The sequence below is a fragment of the Theropithecus gelada genome, chromosome 1, assembly GCF_003255815.1.
Source record: "Theropithecus gelada isolate Dixy chromosome 1, Tgel_1.0, whole genome shotgun sequence".
NCBI classification, from domain to species: Eukaryota; Metazoa; Chordata; class Mammalia; order Primates; family Cercopithecidae; genus Theropithecus; species Theropithecus gelada.
In genome coordinates, this window is record NC_037668.1 from 13,590,153 (window position 1) to 13,602,411 (window position 12,259).

At 40.8% G+C, this 12,259-nt stretch overlaps 1 protein-coding gene across 21 annotated transcripts in view; it reads left to right on the forward strand.

Moving 5' to 3' along the window:
- Nucleotides 1-12,259, forward strand: part of CHD1L (chromodomain helicase DNA binding protein 1 like) — a 55,024-nt gene that overhangs the window by 6,050 nt on the left and 36,715 nt on the right. For 7 of the 21 annotated variants that reach the window (XM_025375207.1, XM_025375196.1, XM_025375277.1 and 4 more), the window contains exons 2-5: nucleotides 5,408-5,520; nucleotides 7,644-7,750; nucleotides 8,594-8,708; nucleotides 9,621-9,652. The exons of 6 other annotated variants lie outside the window; for them this stretch is intronic. In XM_025375207.1, the coding sequence (XP_025230992.1) occupies nucleotides 5,408-5,520; nucleotides 7,644-7,750; nucleotides 8,594-8,708; nucleotides 9,621-9,652 (367 nt within the window). The remainder of the gene's footprint in view (nucleotides 1-5,407; nucleotides 5,521-7,643; nucleotides 7,751-8,593; nucleotides 8,709-9,620; nucleotides 9,653-12,259) is intronic. 8 more of the 21 variants (XM_025375241.1, XM_025375321.1, XM_025375326.1 and 5 more) reach the window with 5 other exon arrangements.

The window sequence follows — 12,259 nt, forward strand, 5'->3', positions numbered from 1 at the left end:
AATAAACCTCTTTTATTTATAAATTATCCAACCTCAAGTATTCCATAGCAACACTAAATGGACTAAGACAGGCCCTGAATATGTTGTACGGTCCATGGCACTTGAAAAGAATGTGTATTCTCCTGTGTTTGGGTATCAGCAGAGCTTCATTCCTTTCTGGAGGCTCTAGGGGAGAATATATTTCGCAGCATCCAGAGGCTGCCCACATTACTTGACTCCTGGCCCCTTTCCTCCAACTTCAAAGCCAGCAACATTTCATCTCTTTGATCCTTCTCTAGCCAGCTTCCTCTCTAACCACAGCTGTTAAAGATTCTCCGAATGATGCATGTGATTAGATTGTATGTCCATTGCATTATCCAGGCCCACCTGGATAATTCAGAATACTCTTCCCATCTCAGGCCCCTTAGCCTTAATTATATGTTCAGAATGCCTTTTGCCATGTAAGGTAACATACTCACTGATGCCAGGGTCAGGGCTTGGACATCTTTGTGAGGGCCACTATTTTGTCTACCACTTCATCCTTTTATTTTTCACTTATTTAATTATTTTTGGGTTGAATTTCTTGTAGACAATTTATAATTGGGTTATGTTTAAAATCCACTCTGGAAGTCTTTGTCTTTTTTTTGTTTTTTTTTTTTTTTGAGATGGAGTTTCGCTCTTGTTGCCCAGGCTGTACTACAATGGCGTGATCTCGGCTCACCGTAACCTCCTGCCTCCCAGGTTCAAGTGATTCTCCTGCCTCAGCTTCCTAAGTAGCTGGGATTACAGGCATGCGCCACCACACCCGGCTAATTTTGTATTTTTAGTATAGAGACAGGGTTTCTCCATGTTGGCCAGGCTGGTCTTGAACTCCCTACCTCAGGTGATCCTCTCGCGTCAGACTCCCAAAGTGCTGGGATGACAGGTGTGAGCCACTGTGCCCAGCCAAGTCTTTGTCTTTTAATTGGTATACTTATACCATTTATGTTTCATGTAATTATTACTGTGAGCTTAACTCTGCCATCTTATTTTTATTGTTTTTAATTTATCTTTTTTTGTTTTCTTTTTCTTGCCTTCTTGTGAATTATTTGAACATTTTTTAGAATTTTAGTTTTATTTACAGTGTTTTTTAGTTTATCTCTTTGTATAGCTTTTTAGTGGTCGTTACAGGTATTGTATATAAATGTATGTGTGTGTGTATAAAATCACAGACTATTAATACTGTCATTTTACCTATTTGAGTAAAGTACGGAAACATAACTTCCCTTTATATAAACATTACTTCCCTAAATATTTATCTTCCCTTTATATTTTTAGCTTTACCTTCTGTTTATAATTGTCTTAAATATTTCCTTTATATACCTTTAGAACCACGTCAGACACTGTTATAATCTTTGCTTCAGCTGTCAAACATAATTTTAAAAACTCAAGAAAAGGAAAACCTGTTGTATTTACACATATTTTTGAATGCTGCATTCTCACATTCTTCCTGATGTTCCAAGGTTCCATCTTTTATCATATCCTTTTTTTTCCAAGGGCTTCCTTTAGCCATTCTTTGAGGGTAGGTTTGTTGATGATAAATTCTCTTTGTTTTCCTTCATCTGAGAATTTCCTCTTCATTCCTGAATACTATTTTTCTTGATTACAGGAGTCTGGATTAGAGGTGCTTTTCTTTCAGTATTTGAAACATGTTGTGCCATTTCTTTCTGGCCTTTAAGATTTCTGACAAGAAATCTGCTTGCATTTGAATAGTTTTTCCTCTTTAAGTAAGGTGGTGTTTGGTTTTTTGTTTTGGCTGCATCTAAGATGTTTTCTTTGTCTTTTGTTTTCAGCATTTTAATAATTACATACCTCGGTGTGTATTTCTTTGGAATTTTTTTTTTTTTTTTGAGACAGAGACTCTCCTTGTCACCATGCTGGAGTGCAGTGGCGCTATCTTGGCTCACTGCAACCTCTGCCTCCTGGATTCAAGCGATTTTCCTGCCTCAGCCTCCTGAGTAGCTGGGATTACAGGCACCCACCACCACACCCAGCTAATTTTTGTATTTTTAGTAGAGACGGGGTTTCACCATGTTGGCCAGGCTGGTCTCAATCTCTTGACCTCATGATCTGCTTGCCTCGGCCTCCCAAAGTGCTGGCATTACAGGGGTGAGTCACCACGCCTGGCAGGATTTTGTTACGTTTGCAGTTTACTCAGTTTCTTGAAACTGTAAGTCTTTAGCCAGATTCAGGAAGTTTTCAGCTATTATTTATTTAAGTAGTTTTTCAGCCCTATCCTCCTTCACCATTTTTTACTGGACACCATTGAACAAATGTAAGATCTTTTGTGGTAGTCCTGAAGGTCCCTGAGGTTCATTTGTTTTCAGTCTGCTTTCTCTCTCTTCTGATTGTAATCTTTCTCTAACTTCTGTTCTGTAGAGTTCACTGATTCTTTCCTCACTTCCTTCCATTCTGCTGTTGATGCCATCAACAGCATCAGTAGCCTTTTATTTTGGTTAGCGTATTTTTCAGTTTTAAAACTTCCACTTGGTCTTTCTTTATATCTTTTATTTCTTTGCCGAGATTTCTGTTTCTTACCCGAGGTTTTCTGTTTTTTCAATTGCTCGAGTGCATCCATAACTACTTGTTGAAGCATTTTATCATTACTGCTTTAAGGTCTTTGTCAGATAATTCTACCGTCTGTGTCATCTGGGTGTTGGCACCTATTATCTTTTTCGTTCAGTTTAAAATCTTCCCAGTTCTTGATATAATGAATGATTTTTATAATAATTAGAGCCAGGCGTGTTTTTTTTTTTTTTTTTAAATCATGTTCAAACCTCCTGTTTGACTGTCTTTGATGCTGCTCTGCAGGGGAAGAGGGTCTGCTGCCTTGTTATTGCCAGGTGGGGATAGAAGTCCAGGCTCCCCCTTCAGCCTCTGTCCACATCTGGGGATTGGGAAGGGGCTCCTCCTTCCTGCTGGGCGAGGGTGGGAGTTGTGGCTCCCTCCCGAGTCTCTACTGATCCTGCAGGTGAAGGCCAAGGGGTAGGGCCTTGTTACTGGTTGGTGGGGATAAAAATCCCAGCTCCCTACTTGGCCTTCTCTTATACCATCCTGGCTGGGGTGCTGGGGCACTCGTTATAGCTATAGGTGAGAAGTCTATGCTTTCCACTTGGCCTTTGCTGGTGGGGACCACAGGTTTATTCCTGTGCTGTTTACTAGAATAGAGCAGTTATTATCTAAAAGTTTCCTGTCTTGCTAGGCTGCCATTTTCTAGCAGGAGCAGGCTTGTGAGGGGTGGGGGTGGGATGGTTTGGCTGTGTCCCCAACCAAATCTCACCTTGAATTGTAATAATCTCCACATGTCAAAGGTGGTGCCAGGTGGAGATATTTGAATCATGGGGTCAGTTCCCCCATATTATTCTCGTGGTAGTGAAGAAATCTCACAAGATCTGATGGTTTTATAAATGGGAGTTCCCTGCACAAGCTCTCTTGTCTGCTGCCATGTAAGATGTGGCTTTGCCCCTCATTTGCCTTCCACCATGATTGTGAGGCCTCTCCATCCATGTGGAACTGTGAGTCAATTCAACTTCTTTCCTTTATAAATTACCCAATCTCAGGTATTATTAGCAGCATGAGAAGAGACTAATATGGGGGGGGTTGTTCGATTTTGGTTTTGGTCTACATCAGTTGGTGTTTCCGGTTTGCTGATTTCTTGACCTGTCAGACTGGGATATATAAAACAAAAATAAATTCCAGGGAACTTACTACCCTGTCCTTCCTCAGGTCTCAAGGTCCCTAGCGAGTCTGCTTCTTCACTGCAGCTTTCAGAGTTTTTTTTTTTTTTTTTTTTTTTTGAGACGGAGTCTTGCTCTGTTGCCCAGGCTTGAGTGCAGTGGCGCGATCTCGGCTCACTGCAAGCTCCGCCTCCTGGATTCACGCCATTCTCCTGCCTCAGCCTCCCGAGTAGCTGGGACTACAGGCGCCCGCCACCACGCCCGGCTAATTTTTTTGTATTTTTAGTAGAGACGGGGTTTCACCGTGTTAGCCAGGATGGTCTTGATCTCCTGACCTCGTGATCTGCCTGCCTCGGGCTCCCAAAGTGCTGGGATTACAGGCGTGAGCCACTGCGCCCGGCAGCTTTCAGAGTTTTGTGCTTGCTTTCTGTAGCATGTCTAGGGTTTTTATTTGTAGTTAGCAAGAGGAATAAGGGAAAATAAGTATACTCCCATCAGAAATAGAAATCTCTGAATTTTCTAATTTATAAAACGGGGATAATACCTACTCCATAGAATCATTATAAGCATTAAATGAGATACTGTAATTTATTTATTATTATTATTTTTTGAGACAGAGTCTCACTCTGTTGCCGAGGCTATAGTGCAGTGGCGCGATCTCAGCTCACTACAACCTCTGCCTCCTGAATTCAAGCAATTCCCCCTGCCCCAGCCTCCCAAGTAGCTAGGATTACAGGCGTGCACCACCACGCCCAGCTAATTTTTGTATTATTTAGTAGAGACAGGGTTTCATCATGTTGGCTAGGCTGGTCTTAATCTCCTGACCTCAGGTGATCTGCCCGCCTCAGCCTCCCAAAATGCTGGGATCACAGGCATGAGCCTCCGCACCTGGCCTGAGATACTGTAATTTATGTAAAGTGTTTACTGCTCCTTTGGTATTTGTAAGTGCCTAAGAAAAAATAACTTATTTTTAAAATTTTGTACAATTAATATATATTTTGAAGATTTTTTAAAGGTATAAGTTCAACCAGAAAGTTATGTTTTTGCTAATAGTTCTTATATAAAGTATGTTTAGGGTTTTTCACCTTCCCAAGATATGGCTATTCTTTGAAATCGGATTTTTTTCACCAAGGGAAAGAGAAAAGAGAGTCAGTAAGCTCCATATTAATTTCACACGTTTTCTGCCATCCCTGTACACAGTTAAGCACCCTTTGTGAAACATCATTTCCATTTTTAAAAACAGCGCTTCTGTGTTGAAGCGCTATTCAATGTAGTCCTAAGTTTTTTCCTTTAGCATTGATGACATATTTAAATGGGTGCAATTAAGCAAGCAGACACATGTACAATCCATGTGTTGTTGCTTTTTGTTCGGTTGTATCAGTAATGCCTCATTTCCCAGAATGGACACTGGTGTGAGTCTCAGGCAGTATAGAGGCCAGATCCCAGGTTGACTTTCTCATCTATCAAGTGAATCAGGTAACAATGACGGGCTACTTTGGGGCTTTGAATATAAAGGTGAATAAGTCTGCTCAAAAAGTAGTTTGGAAGTCAGCAGATGTTTAGATATCCATAACTCCTCAGCAAAAGATATGGCCAGTGAGGTTTAGAGTTACGTGAATTTAGGCTGTGTTCCTCATTCAAACTCTTAGAACATTGCCTGTGCATGTGCTGAAATGTCTGCTCTTCGGATTTGCTTTATTTTTTGTTTCTAGGGATTCACCTACGCTCTTATCAACTGGAGGGAGTAAACTGGCTCGCCCAGCGCTTCCATTGTCAGAATGGCTGTATCCTGGGAGATGAGATGGGCCTGGGGAAGACATGCCAGGTGTGTTACGATGCGACGAGTACTGCACACCGCCACTGCGGTACCTCCTTATAACTCATTCTGGAGCTGAGAGCTCTGGAGCTAAAACAAAGCTCAGTTTCACAGATGTCCTGGGATCCAGGCTAACTGGCTCTTGCACCGGGAAAGGGCCTTCCCTGTAGTCTTCTCTGCCTCAGTCATTGCAGTTGCCCTGTTGACTTTATTCAGGGCCAGCAAATGCTATTTGTCCTTTCCTCAGATGTTCACATAGCTCTGCTTTAAGCTCTCTAAAAAGATACCACCTCCAAATTTGTTTTGCTCAAATTTTGTTTAGACTTTTTGCATCTATGTTCATGAAAGACATTGGTCTGTAATTTTCTTGTAGTGTCATTATCTAATTTTAGTATTGGGGTAAAACTGGCCTTGTAGAATGAGTTGAGAAGTATGCCCTTCTCTTCCATTTTCTGGAAGAGTTTATGTAGAATTGCTGTAATTTCTTCCTTAAATTCTTGCTAGAATTCACTAGTGACTCCACACTTGTTTTGTAGACATACCTGGATTATAGAATAAAAGATAAACTTTCTCGAAATTGCATCCTCAGGAAAAGCTAGACTGAATGGTTTTAATTCATTAAGTCACTTATTAAAGAATGGTTCCAGGCACAGTTTGGGCTAAGAAAACATAGATAATTTAAAAAGAAAATTATTTCTGTTATAAAAACTACCACCCTGTAATGTAAGCACTCTAACCATAACCATGAATTGCAATGAATGTTTTGCATGATTGAACTTTTGTTTTTGAGACAAGGTCTTGCTCTGTCACCCAGGCTGGAATTCAGTGGCATGATCTTGGCTTACTGCAACCTCTGCCTCCCAGGCTCAAGGAATCCTCGGTCTCCTGAGTAGCTGGGACTACAGGCGCAGGCCACCACGCACAGCTTATTTTTAATTTTTTTTTGTAGAGATGAGGCCTCACTGTGTTGCCCAGGCTGGCCTTGAACTTACGGGCTCAAGTGATCCTCCTGCCTCAGCCTCCCAAAGTGCTGGGATTACAGGTGTGAGCCACTGCACCCAGCCCGTGGTTGAAATTATAGTGCATATATAGTTTGTATTTTGTTAATCTAACAGTGTCACTATAATGTTTTACTTGTTATATTCTTCACAATCATTATCAACATTGCATAATATTCCATCAAGAGAATTTATAATTTACTTAAATGTTCTACAGATGAGAAGCAATGATTCCTCCTCTTTTTGTGCTGTTTAATCTTGATGGAACATCCTTGTGCTTGTAGCTTTCTCAGGATTTTGAATTATACCCTTAGGACAGATTTTTCTCAGAAATAGCTCAGCATTTGAAGATGGAGTCTGTTGACACATTTTTATTTTAAAATAGGTTATTTTCTCTGTATATTACAGCAACATTCAAGTCATAAGGTGTACTAGAATCTTCTGAAGTATGCTCATTTGCCTTTACCAGTATTTCCATTTTATACCCTTCCTTAAGCTTAGGAAGATCATGTATTGTCTGTTTTCCCCGTTAGAATGTGTCCTCCAGGACGGCTGGGGGTTTTGTCTGTTTTGTTCACTGTTGTATCACTGGCGTATAGAACAGTGCCTAACAAATAGAAGACACCCTGTAAATACATATGGAAGAAAGGAAAACAGTAGGGGAAGGTGGGAGGAAGTGAGAGAGGAAGGAAAGCATCCTCCCTCGGGAAAGCCTGGCAGGCAGCAGAGGGCCACCATGCGATTGGTGGTTTTTACAGTCATATCTTGGCACTTCTTGCTTAATATTTTCAGAGTATTGCAGATCTTGGTCATCAGTTGGATTTTCATTGATTTTTATTGTCTTTCCTGACTTTTTCTTTACAGTAGAGGTTCAATTACCTAAACATTGAGCCTCATTGCTTGTTAACTACTGAAGTAATTGAGTTCCATAAATTTCCGTGGCAAGTATATTGAGGCTTACATGATTTCGCTCTACGAATGGATTACTCTCCTAATGTGCGGAAGATTGTACGATATTTCTTTGTAAAACAAGTCTTACACAAGAGTGTGTGTTCCCTACAGGGTTGTGGGAACTTCATGGTTGTTTCTCATGGAGAAATGTGATCAAAACTGCCTTCTTTTTCTGTGTTCCAGACTATTGCTCTCTTAATTTATTTGGCAGGAAGATTAAATGATGAAGGACCATTTCTGATTCTTTGCCCCTTGTCTGTTTTGAGCAACTGGAAAGAAGAAATGCAAAGGTACAGAGTAGATGTAGCTGAAATTTTATTGTTTATCTTCATTAAGATTTTTTTTTCTGGATGATGTATAAAATATGATAAAACAACCTATTGTTGTAATTAGTAAGTTTATTCCAGAAAACTTTGAACTTATGCAGTGTAGGTAGACACTGAGGATATAATAGGGGAAGAGTAATTGGCAATTTAAAGGTCAGTAATCGTTTATAGTAAGTATTGAACTTAGAAGCCATTTTTTGTTTTGTTTTTGTTTGTTTTTTTGTTTGTTTTTTTCTTTTGAGATGGAGTTTCACTCTTGTTGCCCAGGCTGGCGCGCAACGGCATGATCTTGGCTTACCGCCACCTCCACCTCCTGCGTTCACATGATTCTCCTGCCTCAGCCTCCCAAGTAGCTGAAATTACAGGCATGCATCACCTCACCCAGCTAATTTTGTATTTTTAGTAGAGATGGAGTTTCTCCATGTTGGTCAGGCTGGTCTCGAACTCCCGACCTCATGTGATCCGCCTGCCTCAGCTTCCCAAAGTGTCGGGATGACAGGTGTGAGCCACCGTGCCCAGCCTATTTTTCATAGTGACGTAGCAAGTAACTAATGTGGAAGAGATCATTTTATTTTTAGAGTCAGCACAAGACCTTTTTAGATCTGATCCCTTTACCTGTTCACATAGGAACTTGCTCTGAGGTTCAACCATTACTTTAGATGAGATTCAGAGCCCTAAGACTCTGGTTGTAGGACCTCATGAGGTCGGCACATTGCAATCCTCCCATGAAATGTAATTTTCCAGATATGTACATGCTGTCATATGGATCTAGTGTTTATGTTCATCTACTTCTTTTCTTGGATTCAGATTTGCTCCAGGTCTTTCCTGTGTAACATATGCAGGCGACAAGGAGGAAAGAGCCTGCCTTCAGCAAGACCTGAAACAGGAGTCACATTTTCATGTGCTACTGACTACCTACGAGGTATTCATTCGTTTCTCTATAGCAAGAACTCCTAACCTATGACCTTAGAATTTGTAGAGTCTGCTGAAATTATATTTAAGTTTTGTTGAGAGCACACAGTTTTCTGGGCAGGGAGTCTGCCTTCATCAGAGTCTCAAAAGAGGGCTGTGACCAAAAGAAGTGAAGGATCATTGCGCTTCAAATTAGTTCAATCTTTTCCTTTCTTGGTGGATCAAGGGGGAAGGCTTCTCAAGGAGGCGGCAGTTGAACTGCCTCTTGGTTGATGAACAGAAGTCAGGCAGGCAGGCAGGCAGGGGAAAGGGTTTTGTGGACTGAGGAATCATGTCTGTTATTGGAGGATAGGAATGGAAGACTGCTTCGGCCGCCTTATTTTAAATCCTCGTTCTTCAGTCTAAGTGTGTGCCGCTGACCTTCCTTTTTTTTTTTTTTTTGAGACGGAGTCTCGCTCTGCCGCCCAGGCTGGAGTGCAGTGGCCAGATCTCGGCTCACTGCAAGCTCCGCCTCCCGGGTTCACGCCATTCTCCTGCCTCAGCCTCCCGAGTAGTTGGGACTACAGGCGCCCGCCACCGCGCCCGGCTAGTTTTTTGTATTTTTTAGTAGAGACGGGGTTTCACCGTGTTAGCCAGAATGGTCTCGATCTCCTGACCTCGTGATCCGCCCGTCTCGGCCTCCCAAAGTGCTGGGATTACAGGCTTGAGCCACCGCGCCCGGCCGACCTTCCTTAATCAGGCTTTTTTTCTCTTTGTTTTTAAGACGGCGCTACTTAGAACTTATTTTCAGAACATTTTTTGCTTAATGAACAAATGAGACTTAGATAAATCCTGTAGTTTAAGAGAGTTCACAGAAAACTAGCTTATCAATATCAGAATTTATCAATTCCAGCCTTTATAATGTGTCTTCCTAATTTTTCAGATTTGCTTGAAAGATGCATCGTTTCTAAAATCGTGAGTAGGTTGCACTATTTAAGAACTTGCGTTCAATGTATCGTGAATGTCATGTCTTTCCTTCACGTTTTAGTACTTTGCCTCTCCTGGCATGTCTGGTATGTCTTAGTTCTCTTTATGGGTAGGCAGCATGGCGGGAGTCCCCATGTTACAGTCCTCTACTCATTAGCTGTGTGTCCTTGGGTTAGGTATTTAATCTCCATGAACTTCAGCTTCTTCATCTGTAAAATGGGGATAATTGTTTCTTACCTCAAATAGCTGTTATGAAAATTAAATGAGATTAAATATACTTTGTATGGTTAATAGATATTAGGCTCTTTACATGAAACTTGCATAGACCCCTTTCAGTACTACCATTTGAAGATCTTACTGTAATATAGGAGACTCATTTGAGCTGTTTGCTGGAAATAACCTAAAGTAGCAATCAGTGCTATGGAATTAACTTTTTAAAAAGGGAGTTTTAAGTGTACCTCTAATTAGTTAACTTTTAGACTTCATGTTGGCCCATGAAATTGGAAACTCAGATTTAACTCTCAATACCACTTGATAATGGGAATGATAGGGTCATGTCAAGATAACAGTTAAAATGCAAATTAAACAAGGGCTAGAGTTTAGATAAGAAAGATATGTTGACAGGGTTTCATTCTGTATAACCTCTGTAGTTATGACATGGTTAGGTGGATATTCTGTATTTTAATATTCAAAAATTTTTGTTTTAAAAGTATTTTATCAATATTTTAAATGTTATTTCTCATCCAGGTTCCTGTGAGTTGGATTTCTATTTTCGTGTTATTTTGAAATACTAGGGGCTAGGTCATAGATTCACGACTTCTATCCAGTATTTCATTTAAGTGAGCATATTATCTTACTTTTCTTTTTTTTTTTTTGGTTGAGACGGAGTCTCGCTTTGTCACCCAGGCTGGAGTGCAGTGGCTGGATCTCAGCTCACTGCAAGCTCCGCCTCCCGGATTTGCGCCATTCTCCTGCCTCAGCCTCCCGAGTAGCTGGGACTACAGGCGCCCGCCACCTCGCCCGGCTAGTTTTTTGTATTTTTTTTAGTAGAGACGGGGTTTCACCGTGTTAGCCAGGATGGTCTCGATCTCCTAACCTCGTGATCCGCCCGTCTCGGCCTCCCAAAGTGCTGGGATTACAGGCTTGAGCCACCGCGCCCGGCCATTATCTTACTTTTCTTAAGAAGATATACATTCCCTCTCTTTTTGTTATTAATATTCAACTTAATATTTGTTGAAAGTCACTCACTGGAAAGACATTGTTCTGAGAGTTATTGGCACTCTCGGGAAAGTAAATCATAGAGCTACCCTAAGAAGACATAAACTCCAGTGGAGGGATAAGAAGTGTACAGATATCCATAATACATAGCAATATATGGGAAGTCTCAAAAGACAGTAAAATTGGGACATAAATGTTGTTGGGTACTTTACATAAATTATCCCATTTAATCTTCATGAAAACCCTATGAGGCAGCTATTATCATCCATTTTACGGGTGAGGAATGTAAGAGATTTGGTAACCCATCCAAGGTTACGTTGCTGATGATAAATAGCAAAGCAGACATTTAAACCCAGCATTTGGTGCTGTGGAGCCTCTTTTTAAGAGAACTTCTCAAAATAGCTAGTTGTACTGGAGTTCTACATTATTCAGCAGAAATAGAATCTTTCTATTTCAGATCATTTGTTTTCAATGCATTTTCAGGTAGATTTAAGAACCTAAGTAACAGAGGGATATTTATAATGCTGTCTTGTAGTATGAATCCCAACAACTATATTCTTTCAGTATATTTGGAAGGTTATATTGCTTATTACCATATTGTACATTCTGAGAATAGCAGGGAAGTGTAATATCATCTCTGCCCTAAAAAGATTTATTATGAAGAGTTAAGGCTGTGCATGTTACAAATATGAAAAATTTGAAATGTTTTGGACAATAGACTTGTGAAACTCTTTGGATCAAGAGGATTAGAATTTACCTCATCAGACTTTCCATTCAGTGCTGGAATTCCCCCCATCTTTTCCTCTTCAGGGAGCATCCTTTAGAGTATCCTTTGATGAGAGATTTGACCCACTTCCTTTCATGAGCCAAAATCCACCTCTCTATAGCCTGTTTCACTGAACAAGCATTTTTTGGACATCTAAATGTCTAGTTCTTCACTAGGGAATAGAACCTAATCTGTTTTGAAAGCTAATTCAAACAGAGCCAGGCACCATCCTAGAGAAACTTCTGTACCTTATCTCATGACCACTGTGCAACTTCATCTGGGCCGTTGTTTCTTACCATCCTTAAATGCATCCTCTGCTCCTGCCACCCAGCCTTCTCCTTCGACTTCCTGCAGTCTCTTTGGACCTTCCGTCCTCCCTCTACTCACTCCTCTCAGTAGGTGACTGGTAGTGTAGTAGGCACCTCTGTTCCTCCGCCTGTCCTCTGGAGTTTCTCTGTAGCCTCAGGAAGAGGGCCTCCTCCTTTTAAGGTGAACCTCTGCTCAAGATCTTTCTCTAATTTTGGGGGAATTTTCCTTTCCATACCTACTGTTTTTCTAATATTCTGTTTTACCGGTATATACATTTAGTTTTTTAAATATGAAAATAAAGT